The sequence below is a fragment of the Callorhinus ursinus genome, unplaced genomic scaffold (genome assembly GCF_003265705.2).
Source record: "Callorhinus ursinus isolate GAN/ISIS: 27379988/994484 unplaced genomic scaffold, GSC_fseal_2.0 scaffold18, whole genome shotgun sequence".
Classification (NCBI taxonomy): Eukaryota; Metazoa; Chordata; class Mammalia; order Carnivora; family Otariidae; genus Callorhinus; species Callorhinus ursinus.
Window position 1 is genome coordinate 28863312 of NW_027397080.1, and position 19819 is coordinate 28883130.

General features: G+C 56.6%; 2 protein-coding genes and 1 long non-coding RNA gene across 3 annotated transcripts in view; 2 read left to right on the forward strand and 1 right to left on the reverse strand.

Annotated features, from left to right (window-relative positions):
* Positions 1 to 282: 282 nt before the first annotated feature.
* Positions 283 to 4083, reverse strand: LOC141374460 (uncharacterized). The gene is made up of 2 exons (XR_012381370.1): positions 3052 to 4083; positions 283 to 2119 (listed from the first exon to the last, which is right to left on the reverse strand). It is a non-coding gene; the product is annotated as an uncharacterized lncRNA (long non-coding RNA).
* Positions 4084 to 4375: 292 nt separating this feature from the next.
* SRM (spermidine synthase) lies at positions 4376 to 8445 on the forward strand. The gene is made up of 8 exons (XM_025856951.2): positions 4376 to 4571; positions 5159 to 5279; positions 5787 to 5879; positions 6677 to 6830; positions 7461 to 7544; positions 7672 to 7817; positions 7921 to 8043; positions 8146 to 8445. The coding sequence occupies exons 1-8, from the start codon at positions 4405 to 4407 to the stop codon at positions 8164 to 8166; spliced, it is 909 nt and encodes a 302-aa protein (XP_025712736.1). The 5' UTR covers positions 4376 to 4404; the 3' UTR covers positions 8167 to 8445.
* Positions 8446 to 13921: 5476 nt separating this feature from the next.
* Positions 13922 to 19819, forward strand: part of MASP2 (MBL associated serine protease 2) — a 13823-nt gene continuing 7925 nt past the window's right edge. The window contains 7 exon segments of the mRNA XM_073903355.1: positions 13922 to 13990; positions 14083 to 14311; positions 14446 to 14623; positions 15475 to 15606; positions 17557 to 17680; positions 17682 to 17751; positions 17825 to 17972. Of these exon segments, the coding sequence (XP_073759456.1) occupies positions 13986 to 13990; positions 14083 to 14311; positions 14446 to 14623; positions 15475 to 15606; positions 17557 to 17680; positions 17682 to 17751; positions 17825 to 17972 (886 nt within the window). The 5' untranslated portion in view covers positions 13922 to 13985.

Consider the following 19819-nt stretch of genomic DNA (forward strand, 5'->3'; position numbering starts at 1 on the left):
TATGGTACAGACGCCCTGGGGAAGGTGTGCTGGTGCAGCTTCAGAGCCAGTGTGGCCTCCAGAGGCCGGGTCTCCTCCCTCTTCCTGTCTCGCTCCCTTTTGTTTCTTTTTAACATCGTTTTCCCCAATTGGGAAAGTAATAGCACGTTCACTGATAGAATGAGGAAACGAGAAAAATTACATCTGTAATCCTTCCACACGGAGAGAAACTTTCACACCTTGGTATCAAGGCTTTGTACCACATGTCTGTTCATTTCCAAACTTGGGTTTATGTTTCTACAGTTTTTCACACTTAGAAAGTTTTTATTTTTTCTCATTCCAAAATTCCTTCTAGCTCACCATTTTTGAACGTTTAGATTTCCATTTTTGTATTAATAATGTAGCAATGAATTTCTTCAGAATTCCGTATGATTTTAGTCCTGGGATGGGCTATTAAATCCAGAAAGCACAAAATACCATTATTTTTGTTTTCACAGATACTTAAGGAGCCTATTTTCTTAGGAGTTTTTCTCACAGATTATTGGGAGGGCTGGCTGTGTGCAGTACCCTGAGGGGCCATGAGCCCAGACATCGCTGCCGGAGAGCAGTTAGTCAAGCAGAACAGCAGAGAACAGCCCAGGCCCCAGATGGGCTGAAGTTTGGACTAGTTGGGACTAGAATGGTTGCAACTGACAGAAAAGCCAGACTCTCGGTGACTTAGCAAAACAGAGGTTTTTTTCCTCTCTCTCTTCAGTCCCAGTTAGTCCGGAGCTTAGTGCAGCAACTGGCAGTTCTCAGTCTGGCCCTTACTTGTGGGTCTCCCGCCCTCGACTGGAACCCAGGGCTTCCACCTCACGGGCTGGGCAACCGGCCCGGCTCCGTCCATCACATCTGCATTCCATTCAGCTGGAAGGAAGGGAAGAGATGCACACCCAGTCTCCCTTGAAAAAGATAACGGCCTGTGTCCACTTCCCACTGGCCAGCACATAGTCACATGCCACAGCAGAGGCTACTGGGAAAGCCATTTCAGTGTCCACAGGCCCCCAAAAGTCCAAGGTTCTGGTACAGAGCTGGGAAAGAGCAGACACAGAGGCACAATAAGTAGTCTGCCCCAACATGGTGGAGTCTCTGCTTAAAAAAAAAAAAAGGGTGGACAGATGGGAATTTTTAAGAGCGAGAAATGATTTTCTACTGAGGATGGCCTGAGGAGGCTTCATGAAGGGTACATTTGGTGTGGACCTTGAAGAGTAGGGGAGAAAATCCAGAGAACCTTGTAATTAGTGCTGCTCCAAAGTGTGGACTTCTGCCAGAGACCTGCAGGGAGCAGAACCCCGGGCTCCACCCCATACCTGCCAATCAGGAGGGAGGGCCAGTGGCCTAGGAAGCTGGGCGCAGCAAGCTCTCCAGATGATTCCCCTGTCGGCTGAAGTCTGAGAACCACTGGATAAGCAGGGCAGTGCGCCCCAGGCCTTGCGGAGTGGGCCAGGCGGGCTCACCATGGGAACAAAAACAGTATATTAAGTTTCTTAGAGAAATAAGATGATTCCTTGGTCCTTTACTTGGAAATGACCCTTAGTAGTTTTGTCTTTGTGGCAATGTTTTGTGTTTGTTTTATAAAAAGATGGGGACCGTAGACAGTACTAGTTGAGGTCTTTGTAAACGTCCTTCCTTGCAAAAGAAAGAGTCGGCAAACGGATGTCAGTCCCCAAATGTGTTTTTGAAATTTTACTGGTCCCCAAAACCAGAAGTCCAGGACTACGAGCCACGGGATGGAGATGAGAGCCTTGGGGATGTTTGGGGAACAGCTGTAGTTCCGTTCCCTGGAGTTTAAGGCCATGGGGGGAGCACTTGGATCCCCAGGGCCCTGGGAGGATGGGTGAGTGTCCCGAGGGCCGTGTGTCAGTCCGATTGGCCGTGGAGGACGGCTGCTGTGCCCCGCGAGAGGGTGTGGCAGGGCCGGCGGGCTTGGGGGTGGAGAGAGAATTGATGAGGAGAAGGGCTCTTTGCTCCGGGAGGCACAGTGCCGTTGGTGGTACCTTAGTCAGCTTGCCAGAAACATTTTCAACCAAGTAATCCCACGCCGTGGCCAAATTCATTCTCACTCACGGCCAGCACCATCTGCCCGGGCTGAACACAGTGCCTGCAACAAGACTCAGGTGCGAACTGCTGAATGTCTCTCAGTGACAGACACACACCGCAGCCTCTGCCTTGGACAGCAGGCCTTCGCCCGCCTCTCCCCTCTCCCGGTGGATAAATCATTGACACCTTAACAGGGTGGGATAGTTGACCCACTAGACAGTAGTGCTTTCCCACTGAATCTTAAATGCGCGTGGGTCTGAATTCAAGGAAACGTTTCATCCTGTACCTTGGTTTTCTGCACCCTGATGCTCCGCATCAGTTGTGAATGTAACCGGGCAGTGTTGTGCTAGCTAGCTACTTCTGGCTGAACCACCGCCTTTGCTCCTTGTGATCCGAAGCTGAGTGACATTTATGGGATCATGGCCCTGGACATCTAGGGACTTTTCTGCCTGCACTTTAATCAGGGCCTTTGTTTTCTTTGGACTGGGAAGGTCTGAGCTACTGCTTATACACACCATCCCAGAAATCCCATTCACTGTTGGTATTGAGGCCAAAACTGTGGTTTCACCTCCTCTACAGGAGGGCAAGAGGTGTCATTTATGGTCCTTCTCCGCTGAGGATATACGTGCTGGAGCAGCTTTGTTCAGCTTGTGGGAGGAATGGGATGGATGGACTTGATCTTCCACTGTCCCCACCCCCACCTTGCAGTGCCCCTGGAATGCCAGGGCCCCTGTCTGGTCTCGGCTGTGCAATCCCTGGAAGGCGGCCAAGACAGCTGACTATGAGGTGCCTGGACCAGCGCCCGAGCCTCCAGCGTCAACTCAGCCGGCTACGGACACCATCCCTAGTCTCATGGAGCTTACAGTCTGGTTCAGGGGACACAAGTGAACAGGCAATCACAGCTCAGAGGTGTAAATGTCTTGGTGGAGGAAGTACAGGGCTGAACCCAGGCAAGCCTGCAGTAGCTGGACAGAGGGGTGGCCTGTATCTTACCTGAATGACCTCGGGTCTCGCAGCAGCTCCCTATGAGACATCTCCGAGCAATTCTTCTATTGTCTTGGCTCACCTTCCCTCGAAAAGGAGCTTAAAATCAACCAAGACACATTGTTGCTGTAAGCCTTGAGGCTTGCACTGATAAACACTAGTCTGTTATTCATCTGAGGTTACAGAGAATATGCTTCCCACCTCCAAGTGGAGGCTGCAGAACGTCAGTCAAAAAACATCCCTGTCATGTCCCCAGTAGCTTATACCAGTTTCATCTCCCTTCCCTGGCATGCGAAGAACTATGCGTGTAGAGCAATTAGCATTTAATATTTGGTAATTAGCATGCTTAATGTGATTCAGAGAATTTCCTTGACATTTTTCTAAAAACAGCACGTCCCCGCCCACCCTTCAAAGAGCAAAGCCGTTTGTTTAAAAAAAAAAAAAAAAAAAAAACCGCGTGCCAGTCTTATTTGGTGCTGAATATGCATGTGTTGGCCTCTTCCGGGGCACTGCTGGTAAATTTAGAAACTCGCTTAGAAAAGAACTCCTTATCTAGCAGCCGCACGGCTCACGGATCGGAGAATCGAAAGAAAATGGCAAGATCTCCCTAAAGTCAGGGAGCTGTGCTGGTCCTTTTCAAGTAAATAAAAACCCTCAGTGAGCCCCCGACGAGCCACACGCTCCGTTCAAGTCCAACCAGGAGCCACATTTGGGGACGCGGCGAGAGATAACATTCTACCCCACCGTCCCGGCGCAACAACGTAACTCTGCGCCCGACAGTGTAGCCCCCTGCTCCGGGTTCTGCAGCCCGAAGGCTCCAGCTGGCGGCCCGCTTGTCCCAGCGCTCGGAAAGTCCGCGCCGAGCAGCCCCCTCGCTACCTCTCTGCGGCCCTCGGCGCCTCCCGGCCCCCAGAAACGGGGCAGGGCCCCGGGGGCTGTTCCGCCCGGCCAACGCGGGGCACAGGGACGGAGCCGGATCCCCTCCGCCGACCCGGCCCGCCCCGAGCCGGAACCCGGGCCCGGCAGCCCGGCCCCGGCCCCCACGTGGCCCCTCGGAGCGAGCCGCACTACCCTGCTGCCGCCGACAGACGGTCCGCCGCAGCCACTGGGCACCGCGCTCTGGACCGGCGGCCAATAAGCGCGCTCTGACTGCCGGCGGGGGCGGGGCCTCGGGGGTCGCCGCGCGCCCGCGCTCGCGTCTCCATTGGTGGGGTTGGGTCCCGCCCCCACCAGTGGGCCCCGCCCCGCCGGCCGCGTTAGGTTGCGGCTCGGCGGCGGGCGGAGCTGGTCCCGTTGTGCTGCGGCTCCGCGCGGCCTGCAGTCCCGGGCCCGCGCCCCGCGCCGCCCGCCCGCCCGCCCGCCATGGAGCCCGGCCCCGACGGCCCTGCCGCCTTCGGCCCCGCTGACATCCACGAGGGCTGGTTCCGCGAGACGTGCAGCCTGTGGCCCGGCCAGGCCCTGTCGCTGCAGGTGGAGCAGCTGCTACACCATCAGCGCTCGCGGTACCAGGATATCCTTGTCTTCCGCAGGTACCACCTTCGGCCCGGGCCCGCGCCCCCGAGCGTGAGGCGGCCCTCAGCCCGGACCGCCCGCTGCCCGCCTCCCCAGAGCCAGCCGGGGCTCCTCCTGCCCCGGCCTCGGCCCCGGCCGCCCCTCTTCCTGCCGGACCCCTGTCTTGCGCCCTTTACCTCCGGACGCCCTCCCCCCCGCCGGGCCGTCTCTGCCCCCGCCCCACCCCCTGCAAAACTGTCAGAAGTTCTGGGGAACTAGGCCCCTCCCCTCCCGAGACCCCCTCCGCACCCTACATCCCGTCTCCCTGGGCAGGGGGCCGGCGTTTCGGGCGGTCTTCTTGGGCGGGGAGGGAGCCGGAGTCTGCGCCGGCCCCACGCGCCGAGCTCCACGTGTCAGCCCCGGACACGTCAGAGCCGGGACCCTGAGTCCACCCCCACCCCCCACCCGGCGGGCCTGCCTGCCCATCCTCGCCACGTGTCACCCCCAGCACTCACCCCTGGACCCCTTGGCAGGCTGGGGGAGATTCTTCTCACCCGGGGCGAGTGGGAGCGCACTGCCCCCACTCCAGGGGACCCAGGTCCCTGACTGTCACTCCTGCCTTCAGTAAGAGCTACGGCAACGTGCTGGTGTTGGACGGCGTCATCCAGTGCACGGAGAGGGACGAGTTCTCCTACCAGGAGATGATAGCCAACCTGCCCCTCTGCAGCCACCCAAACCCACGCAAGGTATCACCGCTCCAGCCAGGGTTCAGCCCCGAGCCCAGAGCTAGGAAGCCCACTGCTCAGTGCCCCGCAGAACAGTGCAGGAGGCTCCAGCTGTGCCCATGCTCAGCCCAGGTGCTTCCTAAATGGTTGTCAGAAAGTGCTAGCAAGAACCAGGGAAGTAAGTGGGGCGAGTGGCCCAAGGGGTGGGGGCTGCCACAGCCTCTGAGGAGCAAACAGTTCTGGCTGAGGCCTGCTTCATAAGAAGGAGCAGCCGGGAGGAGTTTCCAGGAAAAGGGGACACCTCGTGACAGGTTCCTGAGGCGGGAAAGCATTTCTGAGAGTAGCAAATGAAGTAATGAGGTCTGTCTGTGCATCTGAGGAGTTGAGAAACCTACCCTGTTGGGATGGTGTTGTGTGAGTGCATCTGCCCCATGCGGGCCCGGGCCCCCTGAGTCCTGCTGCAGCCTCTTTGACGGGGCCAGTGCTCAGGCTCGGGGCTGTGCTTCTGAATGATCCTGCCCCTCCTAGGTGCTGATCATCGGGGGTGGGGACGGAGGTGTCCTGCGGGAGGTGTTGAAGCATTCCTCCGTGGAGTCTGTGGTCCAGTGTGAGATCGATGAGGTGAGTGCAGCGCCGGGCTCTGGGTTCGAATCCCAGTTCCGCCCTGAATTGGCTGTATATACCCTTGGGCGAGTCACTCACCGTTGCTTGGCCTCTTTGTGCATCTCAAAAACGTGTTGGGAGGATTCGGTAGGAAAACTGGGTAGCAAAGGGCCTGGCACGTAGTGGATGTGCCAAGATGCTGGTTCTTAGTAAGACTAAGCTGGTTTTTAAGTCAAGTCCCAGGCAAGACCCAGGAGCATTGCAACTACTTGTGTGTCTACACTTGATGCTCGGCACGTTTTTAATGAGCATCTTTTACGTGGCAGCCAATGACCTAGTTGCTGGTGGTAGAGTGGTGAACGGACAGGTCCAGTCCCTGCCCCCCCTTGAAGTTGATATTCTAGTGAGGAGAAGCCCTGATGAAGGCACGGCCGGCGCAGGGCATGAAAGGAAAAAGCAGGCTCAGAGCTTGGGTGAAGGCTGGCCAGTGCTTGCCTCAAGGAGATGGGTTTCAGCTGAGGCCTGGATGAGAAGCAGCTGGCCATGTGGAGGCAGGGGAAGTCCTCTTGGTGGAGGCTGGACTCCCCTTCCTCTGACCCAGCAAGAAAGTCACTCGGATGGGACGGTTTGGTCCGGGGATGATGAGGTGTGGGCTGAGGAGCAGGCAGGAGCCAGCCCTCCATGATGGAAGGCGAGGCAGCAGAGTACCGGGTTCCCACAAAACGAATGGCTTGCCCAAGTGACCAGAGTATTAGAGGGAGGGCTGGAGGGCCCTCAACCCCTACGGCCCAGCCGGGTCCCTCCTCCCTCCCCAGGACGTCATCCAGGTCTCTAAGAAGTTCCTGCCGGGCATGGCCGTGGGCTACTCCAGCTCCAAACTGACCCTACACGTGGGCGATGGTTTTGAGTTCATGAAACAGAACCAGGATGCCTTCGATGTTATCATCACTGACTCCTCAGACCCCATGGGTAAGCGAGGCGTGGGCCTTGGGTCCCCGGGCAGCCACCGTCCAGAGGCCAGCCTTCCCGCTGGGCCCACAGCTGATTTGCAGAGCGGAGCACAGAGGGGCCCAGAGCAAGGCTGCACCCTGCCCTTCTTGGTCGCTCCCCGCCCCGCCCCGACCTGGCTCAGCAGAGGAGCGGGAGGGTGCTGCTGCCCAAAGTACGAGTTGGCTGGGGGCCTGGAGGAGAGCAGGGCTCTGGCCTTGGCCCACGGAGGCCCCAGCTTCCTCTTCAGTCTCCTCTCTGCTTTTAACAGGCCAGCATCGGGGCGAGGGGTGGGACCTAGTCTCAACCCAAGGCCCAGGGTGCAGAGTCCCCTGACACAGTGGCAATGAGGAGCCCCCACCAAGGAATGGGATGGAAACATGGAGCCCCCTCAGATAACGGATCCACTGGGACAGTGGATCCCTGTGCTCCTCGAAAGCACCGTCTTTGTGGTTGGTTTCTGGATCCGCAGACCGGGGTTCAAATCCTGGCCTGGCCCCCTTGGCAGCTGTGTGGATCTGTAGCGGGGCAGCAGCGGTGCTTGCTCCCCCGCAGAGCCGGGTCGGGAGGCCTCAGCCAGAGTGTTCACTGTCCCTTGTGCCGCCGGTGCAGGCCCTGCAGAGAGTCTCTTCAAGGAGTCCTATTACCAGCTCATGAAGACGGCCCTCAAGGACAATGGCGTCCTCTGCTGCCAGGGTGAGCAGGCCAGCGCGGGGGACTGCGGGGGGTGGGCAGGCAGGGCAGGCTTCCAGCATGGGAGTAGGGGTGGGGGCGGCTGGCCGGCCTGCCAGCTGGGGCTGATACCCCTCTTCTCCCCGCACAGGCGAGTGTCAGTGGCTGCACCTGGACCTCATCAAGCAGATGCGGCAGTTCTGCAAGTCGCTGTTCCCCGTGGTGGCCTATGCGTACTGCACCATCCCCACCTACCCCAGCGGCCAGATAGGCTTCATGCTGTGCAGCAAAAATCCCGTGAGCTGCGTGCCCTCCTGGGGGCCGGAAAGGGGGGCAGGCGGGCACTGAAAGCACTTCCCTGATGCCCGCATCCCCTGATGCCCGCCTCCCCTGTCCCCAGAGCACCGACTTCCGGAAGCCCGTGCAGCCTCTGACACAGAAGCAGGTGGAGCAGATGCAGCTGAAGTACTACAACTCAGATGTGCACCAGGCCGCCTTTGTCCTGCCCGAGTTTGCGCGCAAGGTGAGCCGCCTGCCGGCCGGGGCCACAACCAAGGGAACTCGGGGCCTCCCGAGCCCCCACGTGACCCAGCATCCTCCTGACGAGGCCTTCTGTCCCCACCAGGCCCTGAATGATGTGAGCTGAGCCCAGGCGCCCCTGCCCACGCCGCCCAGGACCTCAGGCCAGGGAGCCTCCAGGGCGCCTGGGCGCGACAAGCCCTGGACGAGACCCCCCACCCCCCGCCCCGCCGGTGTGCCCACCAAGCAAGTGTTACAGGCCCCAGAATGCTGCCCGGGCTGCCCTGCTGGGCGGACTGTCTCTCTGTCGATGTGGCGTCCAGCCTCCAAGCCTCTACCAGCTGTGTACAGCACCTTCTCCACCTTCTGTCGCCCTCACTCACCAAACACGTGTATTTATAACAAATTCCGAATCGTGTGTCCCCAGACCTTGAATGGGCCCAGGCAGGTGCCACATCAGCCAGTGTTGGGCGTGCCTGTGTATTGGGCTTGGAGCTGACCTCAGCGTCTGGCCTCCAGGTATCCGCCACGTGTCAGTGAATAGGCAGACCTGGCCGTTCTGTGTCACCTGGGACTGGCCCCTTGACCTCTGGCACCAGGGGACACAGCAGTTACCAGACCGGACCCAAATCCGCACCAAGACACTGCCGTAGTCATTCCTTCACCAAGCCCCACAGAGGGTGGAGGTCACAGACCCCTGGGGCAAGGGCTGTGGGGTTGAGAAGATCATGGTGGGGTCACTCAGGGGCTTTGTTGTCTCAGAAGAATTCAGGTCACTCACAGGGTTGTCAGGTCCCATCCTGGGGGTTCAGGGCGATGCTGGATGGGACTCCAGAGGTGGCTGGCTGGTGCGTGGTTGGGGTCCAGTTACTTGGGCCTGTTTTAAGCACATCAGGTGCCCTGACTTGGCTCAGGATTCAGACTTAGGTTCAAATCCTGCCTGCCAACCCAGGAGCGTGCTCTGGTAAATTCTCAGAAGTACCCCCCAAGTGTTGAGAGGTTGAGAAAGCAGGTGTGTGTGGGTGGCTGTACCAGGACTCCCTGGGCACAGGACTGTCCCCTCTCCAAGGTCCTGAACCTCCATCCTCTGCCCCAGGCACCTCACCCTTCCCAACAACCAGGACTGAGGCCCTCCTGGGAGGAGAAGAGCCACCATAACGGGGTGCAGGTTGGGGAAGGGGGCCTCCAGCCCACTCCTGCCTCAGGGTCTGCAGGAAAGGGCCCTGTTCTCTAGAAAAGCTGACCTCACCAACCCCTTTCTCCACCGTGGACAGAAGCACTGCCAGAGGATGGGCTGATCTGGAAGACTTGGCAGGGAGGGGACAAGGGAGTGGCCCCGGTAGGGAGGTGGGGTGCTAGAACAGCCCCGACCTGCACCTGCCCTGCGCAGCTACCTTGGACCTGATAGTTTCCAGGGCGCCTGGAACTGCAGTCATCATGGGGGTGGGGAACGAGCCTCCAGCTGCACAGCCCACTTCTTGAGTGGCATCAGGGAGGTCACTTGCCCGCTGTGGGCTCCACACACCCCACCCCCAGCCCCTCACTGGACTTGGAGCACCTTCTGGCGTGTAATTGCAAGTTAACTTCATTCCACCACCCCCCAACTCTAGAAGAATCTTACACCCAGGCTTGGGGGTGAACATTGTTTCCCCAGGTCTCCCCACTCCTAGGGAGACAAGGTGGGGTCATGATGTGTGGGCCACACGGCAGAGTGTCCGTTAAAGGAAGACGTGGTGGCTACTTATGAGGCCCTTACCCAACCCAGGTCTCCTTCCTTAAACCTTATAGCTGCTCGTGAGGAAGGTAGATGACATGCCCAAGGCCACACACCTAGTAAGCACACGGTGGAGGACACCAGACAGCCGGCCTTCGGAGAGCCACTCCACTCGACCTGCCCTGCGTGCCTCCTCTGCAGCTCAGCCCAAGCATCCTTGGGCCCCAACAGGGACATCACCAGACGTCCACTCTTCTCCTCCAGCTCATCTTACCAAGCTCCAGGAAGGTCCATCCCCAGGGTGACCCCAGGAATGCTGCTGGCAGGGGCTCTGGGCCTGAGTCTGAATCTCAACTGCGTCCCCATTGACTGTGGCGTTGAGCCGCTCACAGCTCCTGGCTTGCTTGCCTTGTCTGTCAAGTCTCTGGGAGCGCTGGTCCTCACCTGTGACACGCTCCGTTAAGCAGCGTTGGTCATGCAGTGCTTGTGCAGCTTAGTGGGAATCAGGACTGCCCGTCGGGGCACAGGAAGGGAAGAGGAGGCCCCAAGTTGTTGAAAGGGTGGGGTCGTTGGGGAAACAAGGATGCCTGACCTGGACGTTGAGGCTGTCTCTGTGTAAATCCTTCCACTTCCCCAACTTTTAGTAAAGTTAAGTTTAGCATGTTAAAAGGACTAGCGCTGGACCCCACATCTAGACAGACAGGATGGAGACACGGACTGATGGCCTGAAGCAGAAGCGGGGCATTCGGAGCAGGCGTGACCCGAGCCCCGAGGTCCCAGAAATCCCGGAAAGGGTCATGAACAGGCCCCGCCTGTGGCATCGAGGATAAAATTGATCCTGTCTAGACCTTTCTGGGTTTTGTGTTGTTATTTTAAGTAAGCTTTATGCCCAACACGGGGCTCCAACTCACGACCCCAAGATCAAGAGTCGCGTGCTCTACCTACTGGGACAGCCAGGCGCCCCCCTGCCTAGAGTTTGGAAGTTATTTATCACAACTAGCGCTGCCCCGGTTTAAGGATTCCAGTAGTTGCAGGTGGATCATTAGAAGGAAAATGGCGGCCCTCCTCAGCCACTTGGCTTCCTGCAGAGCCAGCCACGTGTACCTCTCCCAGCTGGTGGTTCTGGTATTGACCTGCACGTCTGTATCCTCTTGTATTACCGCGTTTTAGCTTGTCGGTTTCGGTCATAATCTGTTGACTTGCCACTTAGGGAAGCTGAGGATTTAGTTCTTTCCTTCCCTGACCCAACAGCACTCTCAACAACGAAATGATCACCTCGGTCAGGGCCATGTTCAGTGTCGACGCCGTCACATCTCTGTAAACACCGCTCTCAGCCGGGAGTCGAGACTATCCCCCGTCCAGCTGCTGCTTGTCCCTGGAGGTGTTTCGCATTTGCTTAATTTGTAATAAATTCATCACACCAGTTTAGCCTCGAACTTTTTACCAAATCTTGAAAGCTTTTTTTTTTTTTTTCTTTTTTAAGGTCTCTGGACTCAATACATGTCATGAGGATCTGGACAGAATGCTAATCAATTTTTTGGTTATGAGATCCTAGTATCCAGCACATTATAACTCATAGTTAATTCACGATCACACTGAATTGGAGATTTCACTAATAGGAAATATTAATCTACATAATATACATTTCTCCATTATGATTTATACCAGAAAGTATATAACACTCTCATTTAAGAAACAAAAACTACGGAAAAAGTTTTTTTAAATCTCTAGACTCTACGAGTGTTCTGTCCTGAGCATTCTGACTACCCCCAGTGGAACTCCCCATCAGAAGTCTTGTTTCTTGGACTTCCATACCTTCGTTTCTTGGTTTACTCCCTTGTCTGGGTGAACCATATTCTATAGTAACTTTCTGAGGAAGGGGACAGGGGATGCAAAGTTTTACAACTCTGACACCCATCTTTGTTCCATCTTCGTGCTTAATTGGTGGGTATAGAATTTGGATGGGTATAGAATTCTATGTTGGAAATCATCTTCCTTTAGCATTTTGGCATTTGCTCTTTTCCATTTTTATAGATTGTCTATTGCTGTGTTGAAGATTTGCCCAAACATAGCAGAGTGATGTCTTTTCTGTGGGTCAGGATTTGGGAAGTGGCTTAGCTAGTTGATCCAGCCTAGAGTCATTCGTAGGTTGCAGTAAAGCTGTAGGCCAGGGCTGCAATCACCTGACCTTAACTGGAGCTAGAGGATTCGCTTCCCAGGTGGTTCCCTCACGCAACCAGCAAATCACACCAGTGGTTGCCAGGAGGCCTCAGTTCTTCCCCATGCGGACCTCTCCATAGGGACGCTGAGTGTCCTCACAACATGGCGGCTGGCTTCCCAGAGCAACGGATCCCAGAGAGACAGATGGAAGTTGCAGGGTCTTATATGGCCAAGCCCCAAAGTAACACACCGCTTCAGCCATATCCCACCCACAAGCCTTACTCCATTTGAGAGGAGACTGCATACAAGGGTGTGAGGACCCCAAAGCGGGAATCTTTAAAGGCCATCGTGGAGGCTGGCTTCTAGTTTCTGGTGTTGTTTGGGGAACTCTAAAATAATTCTTTTCCTGATATTTTGTATGCGGATTGTTCTGTTTTCTCTCTCCTCAGTTTGTAGAAAAAATCATTTTTCTCTTGAGCCTTTTGAGATATGATGTGTAAACTTCTATTTTCATCTGTTGTTCTGGGCACTGGGGACACTTTCAGTCAACAAACTCATGTTCTGTTTGGGGACATTTCTTTGCATTCTTTTCTTTATAATTTCCTCTCCTCTATTTCCTTTATCTCTGTCTGGAATTCCTCTTCTTCAGTCTTTGACATACGGTACAAATCTGTTCATGTTCTCATCTTTACTGTTTTTCATTTCTTTCCGGCTCTATTTTCTGGAAGATTTCTTCCATCTTATCTTCCAAATAATTGATTGAGCTTTTCATTTCTATCCCACTTTTTATTTCCCAAAACCATTCTTTGTTCTCTGAATGTTTTTTCTTTTTCTTTTTTTAATTTTTTTAAAGATTTATTTATTTATTTATTTATTTGACGGAGAGAGAGACAGCGAGAGAGGGAACACAAGCAGGGGGAGTGGGAGAGGGAGAAGCAGGCTCCCCGCGGAGCAGGGACCCCGGTGCGGGACTCGATCCCAGGACCCTGGGATCATGACCTGAGCCGAAGGCAGACGCCTAAGAACTGAGCCACCCAGGCGCCCTGAATGTTCTTTTTAAGTACTTTCCTGTTCTTGCTTCTTATTTTTGCTTCTCTTTTCCCTCTGAAGATGTTAATGATTATTTCACTTTGGTTTGGGGTATTTTCTTCTCCCTGCTTTGTTTCTGTACTCTTCGGTTGGTTGGCTGATTTGGAAGACTCTCTCTTGTGTCTGAGGTTTTCCTTGAATGTTCTGCTCATATGTAAGAGTGGGGACTAAAAAGTTATTTGGAAGCTCTGAGCACATGACTGGGGCTTGTCCGCTGAGTTTTCACCCCGGGGGATGTGGCTGAGCCATTTCCTGGGAGAACCTTCCAAGTCAGTGTCCTCAGGCCTTTCCTCCTGGACTGGCCACACTTGTCCAGCAACAAGGGAGAAGCCTGCCCCGGGGGGCTGCCTGGTTCTAGGAGTTGAATCAGGAGGAAGGCTGGGGCTGTCAACATTCAGTCTGTCTGCTCAGTGCTCTGTTTTCTGGCTGTCCCTCCCTGCTCAGCGGGACTTAGAGTTGCTTTCTAGAGGGCAGTTTTCACCTGTCCGTCTGTGTTTCCAGCTTTCAAAATGGTGAGGCTGCCTCCTCTCCCATATCCCCCATCCTCATGCACACGTGTGTTTTTAAAAATTCTCTTTCCCATCTTGCGTAGGGAAAAAGTAGATGCAGGAGGGAGGGAGCAAAAATAGATGCATCCCCAAGTCTCCCCAGAAGCCATCATTGTCTTGATCATTGTCATGGAGGCATCCCCACACCCCGGCTGGCCTTGGAAGTTACACACTGAGGGAAGGAACACGGAAGTTAAGGGTAAGGGACGGAGCCAGGATTTATTCCGGGGCTAAGTGTTGTTCAGGTCCAGCTCCTGGCTCCCGGAGCGACCTCCCCGCCTTACCTGACACTCGGGGCAATCCGGAGTCATGGGGTCAACTCCCAGAATCCCAGGGTCAGGGAGGCTGGGGGCAGGGCCAGGCATTGGACAAACAGACCAAAGGTGAGACGCCGTGCGGCTCCAGACCGGGCCTGGTCAGCTGGACGGGTGCACAATGAGGTGATTGGGAGCCCCCCACCGTCTCCCCGGCAGGGGCGAGGGGTCAGAACAGGGCTCCTCACCCGCCCCCCCACCCCCGCCGCCGCCCTCAGGCTGCTGGTCTTCCTGGGCTTGCTGTGGGGCTCAGCAGCCACACTCCCCGGCCCACAGTGGCCTGAGCCCGTGTTTGGGCGCCTGGCATCGCCTGGCTTCCCCGGGGAGTACGCCAACAACCGGGAGCAGCGCTGGACCCTGACGGCACCCCCCGGCTACCGCCTGCGCCTCTACTTCACCCACTTCCACCTGGAGCTCTCCTACCTCTGCGAGTATGACTATGTCAAGGTGCCGACAGCGGGGAGGGGCACGACCCCGACCCTCTGGAGGGCTGGGGGGCAGGGACCCCTGGGGGCAGGGAGGGAGGGAGCGAGTGCGGGCCTTGCGTCTCGCCCTCCCTCCCCGTGACTCCAACCCTACAGCTGAGCTCAGGGAGCAAGGTGCTGGCCACGCTGTGCGGGCAGGAGACCACGGACACGGAGCGCGCCCCCGGCAATGACACCTTCTACTCGCCGGCCTCCAGCCTGGACGTCACCTTCCGCTCCGACTACTCCAACGAGAAGCCGTTCACGGGCTTTGAGGCCTTCTACGCAGCAGAGGGTGAGGCGAGAGGAGGCTGGGGTCGGGCGGAGGGACGCGAGATGGCCCATCGGCCCGCGGGGGTGACTCTTTCTTAGGCCAGGCCAGCTCTCCCTTCGGTCCCCTCACCTCCCTGAAGCTGGGTTCCTGCCAAACCAGCGGGCGCAAACCAGCGGGTGAGGAGTCCAGCCCTCCGTCCAACACCAGCCCCAGGGCAAATATCAGCAACAGCCGTGACCCCTGCCCTCCAGCTGAGCCCCATGGTGTGCGGGGTGCTGAGCTGGGACGTGCTGAGCCAGGGACATTCTCCTAGCGCCACCCCCCCCCCGCCGCCGCTCCCCCATGAGGCTAGGGCCCAGTGATCCCACCTCTGGGTGGGAAGTGCAGCCCCACCGGCCTGAGCCCCGCTGAGGACACCCAGCCTGTGCTCCCTGTGCGTGGGCTTCCAGCCGAACACTTGATTTCAGATAGGGGCTCCTGCAGGGACCAGCTGTGTGACCTCGGGCAAGTGGCTCCACCTCTCTGTGCTCCTCAGGAGGCTGCAGCAGGGCTTGCTGGAACCTGGGTCATAGCCCCGCTCGCTGGGCTCGACGGCTGGTTGCTCCTGCTGGTCGCCCATTAGCTGCATGACTTTGAGCAGGACACTTAAGCCATCACTCGTTTGAAAAAAGGGGGGTACTGACATCTACCTCCAAGTGTTCTGAGAAGGTTATAGTGAGCCTCAGCCTGTTCGATGCTTGGCCGGGCATCAGCCACTTCCAGACATGAGGAGACACCTCTTGGGTCAGCCATGAGGCTGAGTCTGCTCCCGGGCCCCAGTACCACCTCGTCTCCTCCCCTCTGACCACCTGCCTGACCCGCCCCTCCCCCAGACATCGATGAGTGCCAGGTGCCCCCGGGACAGGCACCTCCCTGTGACCACCACTGCCACAACCACCTGGGTGGCTTCTATTGCTCCTGCCGCAGGGGCTACGTCCTCCACAGGAACAAGCACACCTGCTCAGGTGAGCCGCACCCGCTCAGGTGCGCCGGGGCTGGGGAAGGTATGGGGCAGACACTGTGCCCAGCCCAGCCCCCACCTTGGCCCAGAATACAGCCAGCTCCTCAAAGCCATAAGTGCTCTGCCCAGGGGTCTGGAGGGACCACTGACCTTGGCCTACTGGGTACTCCTCCTGGCAGGCTGTCCCCTCCTGCCATCTTTGATCTTTGGTCCCCTCCTGCCATCTGTCCATCCATTCATAATCCGGAATCCCTCCCCCTCCTCCGTTCCATCCTTGGCTCCCTCTCATGGGTCTTCAGCCCGCCCCTTGGATCATATGTGTTGGGCCCCCCCTGTGTACCTACCGTGTCTGGGCTCCAGGCCCCTGCTACAGCCACCTGGCCCTCCTCGGGCTCCCAGGTTGGAGGAGTGGGGAACAGAGGCCCGGCTCACACAGGCTTCCCTGCACAAAACTTCCCAGTCGGGGCAGGGCGTGCCCAAGGCGGCTGGCTCCCCAGCAGGCCGACCCCTTTGGCCTCTACTGCCCGCACCCTCCGAGCTCCTGCCAGGTGCCAGGTGCCCAGATGGGAAACCCGGGGGTGCCCTAGGGAGGGGGCAGCCCCAAGCCTCAGTGCTGCCCCTGCCTTCCCCGGCTCGGGGTCTCTCCCCCAGTGCCTCTCCCTGTCTCTCTGTTCTCTCTTCCAGAGCAGAGCCCCTAGCCTCACCTCTCGCTCCGGTCTGGGTCGGGCCGAGATTGCTGCTACCTGCAGCCCCTCATCCACCCCATGCATCCCTCCGTGGACCTAACAATAAACCTGCTTCCGGCTCCACCTACTGCTTCGTGTCTCTTGGGTGGCACGGTGGGGAGAGGGCAGTTGTGCGCACTCTGGCCCCCTCCCCTCTCTCCCTCCCCTCATCACAGCCTGGATGAACCCTAGCTGGTAGGAACCCCCTCCGTGGGGCCACTGGCCCCTCTGCCAGAAAGCCTTGCCCAGCATCCCCCAATCCATTATGAAGATGGGGCACTGAGGCCCAGAGAGGGATGAGGGCTTGCTTGAGTTCACACAGGGAAACCAGTCTCTCTCTACTCCCCCACTGGGTCCCCAGCGGCTGAGCTGGGAGCATCCTTGGACCAGCTCCTGTTCAGGGGATGACTCATGCCCCAGGTGTGCTGGGCTGGGGGAGCCTGACCCAGAGCAGAAAGGCCCAGGGAGATAGCCATCGATGGGCAGGCTGGTCGCCCGCATCCAGGGGCTGTTCCCTCTGCCCTGTGGGGAGCAGGCCCATGGAGGAAGGCAGGCCGTGCTGGGACTCCTCACTTCTGGAAGCCTCCCAGCTCAGACGCTTCTGCAGCCTGGGGTGGGGCTGGGCAGATGCCTCCCGTGGCTGGTGCAGAAAGAAGCTCACTCTGCAAGCGCATGACCAGCTGGCCCAGTGGGGAAAGAGGGCACCAGACATGCTTTTGATCAGTGTGAACTTGAACTTCCCTCAACTAACCCCCAGGGCAGTGCCCAGACCCTGGGTGAGAGGCAAAGTGGACAAGGGGAGGCCCCTCTGTTCCCCGTGGGGACCCAGGGAAGGCTGGACTGGTCCCAGCTGGGTGCAGGTGGGAGCCCCGGGGTGGATGAATTTGGGAGTTGCTGGGGTCAGGTGTGGATGAAGGACACCCTCGTCTCCTTCCCCCTCAGCAGAGTCTAACCTCGCTCACTTTGTCACCCCCAGAGTTGTGACTTGGGCCCAGGACTCCCCAGGCCCAGGAGCCCCTGGGGGTGTGTGTGGGGGGGATCCTGGAGGATATACATCTGAGTGCCACCTGTTTCAGCCAAATCCAGGAAGCCCAAGAAACTCTAGATTGTTCCTTCACCCATGTGGTGGGGTGTTCAATCTGACTGAGCCAGAGGGCAGTGAGGGCAGCCAGGGGGGCAGAATCAGGCTGCTGGCACCCGCTCACAGCCCTGTGGCCATCCTCTCTCAGCCCTGTGTTCAGGTCAGGTCTTCACCGACCGGTCGGGGGTTCTCAGCAGCCCTGAATACCCGCAGCCATACCCCAAACTCTCAAGTTGCACCTATGGCATCCAGCTGGAGGAGGGGTTCAGCATCCCTGGACTTTGTGGGGTCCTTCGAGGTGGAGACACACTCGGACACCCAGTGCCCCTACGACACCCTCAAGGTCCGGCTCCCTGGATCTACACCTCCTCTGGCTCTGGCGGCTCCAGAGGTGACAGGGCCTCTTTTGCTTTCAGATTCAAACCAACAAAGAGGAATATGGCCCATTTTGTGAGACAACATTGCCCCCTAGGATTGAAACTAAAAGCAATGCTGTGACCATCACCTTTGTCACTGATCAGTCGGGGAACCACACAGGCTGGAAGATCCACTACACCAGCACAGGTGAGGGCAAGTGGGTCTTGGATCCCAGCAGCAAGCTCTTCCCGGAGTGTCGAGGAGCTACATAGCTCTTCCTGACTAGGCCTGGGGAGTGCAGGGGAGTAGAAAGTTTTCCTCGGCCCTCTAGGGTTCCTGGCTGGGTCTGAAAAGTAAACTGACAAAGACAGATCAACAGGAGAAAAACATCCACACTTATGCAATATAAGGTCTACGTGGCATGGGAGACTTTGCAATGCAGGAAAGACCCAGAGGAACACTTAGGCTTGCGTATTTCTGTGGGGGGTGTTTGCAGAAGAGGAGACAGTCATGGGGAAAAATGACAGGTTAAGGCAAGTGTTGTAAATGGGGGAAACTTAGCAAGTCCTCTTTATTTGGATTCTTCTTGGTTCCCTTTGTCTTTGGAGATAAGGATGCTTCTTCCCTCCTGGTATAGGGAGGGCAACTGTCACGTGACGGTACGTGAGGGTCTTCTGACTGTGACGGGGAAGAAGGGTGAGGGAGGGGGCAGAGGTCCGAGGGATCTCCCTGCTTCTGTTTTCTCAAACTCCTTCAGCTTAAAATATTCAACATGGCCAGGGGCCGTATTTTGGGGTAGTGCATCCTGAACTCCATCAGAAGACAAACCAGGTTTGAGTGAGGGTGGTCTGTGAGACAGTGGTTCCTAAGGGGAAATGCCACCCACTCACCCACCCACCCACCCACCCGCCTATCCCTCTCCTCTCTCTTCCTTCTCTCCCTCCCTTCTTGCAACCACCCATCCACTCAACCGGCCCTCCTTCCATCTGTAGGAGAGGAAAAAACGATGTTCCCTCTGCCCTCCTAAATTCTTGGCTGGGACCAAGAAACAGATTAACAAGAAGAAAACAAACAAGTTTGTTAAGGTGTATGTCTCATGCATACGTGGGAGATTACCCACGGGAGAATGGGGACTTAGAACTCAAGGTGTCAGTACCATCTTCAGCTAAAGACAAAAGAGAGGAGGGTGTGGGGGAAGCCAGTTATGGGGAGGTGCCCATGACTGGGAAAAGTACGGTAAACAAAAGTAAGGTTTGTTATACAGATGTAAGACCCTGCCTTCCCCAGGGACGAGTTTCTAGTGATTTAGTCATCTTTCTCCTGGGACAGAGAGGGAGACACTCTTAATGGACATTTCTTGTGTGACTATAAAGTTCCCTTACAAAAGGATACTTTTACTCTGTTTTCAGACCTTCTCCTGTGTCTGCTATTTCTGAAAATAATCAGCTCAAAATAATCCTTATGCCAAAGAAACATATTCTGTAGTGCCATATTCTGCCAACCTTCATATCCATCCATCAAAAACAAAAAACCAAATTCCACTGACTAAATTTGAAGGCTTAATTGGCTTTATTAAATGATTTGTGAATTGGGCAGCATCCCATCTACCAGGTGGAGGGGAGCTCTGAAGGGAGCTGTACAAAATGGAGGGTTTTCATAGGAAAGAAGGTAGGGCAAGAAAGATAATAAGCAAAAGAAAAGATTGTTCTAGGCAAGATCACCTTCTCCTGGTGACCTTGCATCTCTCCCAACTTCTCTCCTTCCTTGGCTCCCTCCTTCCTTCCATCCATCCATCCATCCCTCTTTCCTTCCTTCCATCCATCCATCCATCCATCCTTCCTTCCTTCCATCCATCCATCCATCCATCCTTCCTTCCTTCCATCCTTCCATCCATCCTTTCATCCATCTTCCCATCCATCCATCCTTCCATCCTTCCTTCCTTCCATCCATCCTTCCTTCCATCCTTCCATCCTTCCATCCATCCATCCTTCTTTCCTTCCATCCAACCATCCATCCATCCTTCCTTCCATCCTTCTTCCATCCATCCTTCCTTC

Bases quoted from the DNA above. Each gene is read 5' to 3' on its own strand.
- SRM (XM_025856951.2), top strand. From the start codon at position 4,405: ATGGAGCCCGGCCCCGACGGCCCTGCCGCCTTCGGCCCCGCTGACATC. The intron at 5,280-5,786 runs GTATCACCGCTC...TGCCCCTCCTAG, and splicing joins GCCACCCAAACCCACGCAAG to GTGCTGATCATCGGGGGTGG. The intron at 7,545-7,671 runs GTGAGCAGGCCA...CTCCCCGCACAG, and splicing joins TGGCGTCCTCTGCTGCCAGG to GCGAGTGTCAGTGGCTGCAC.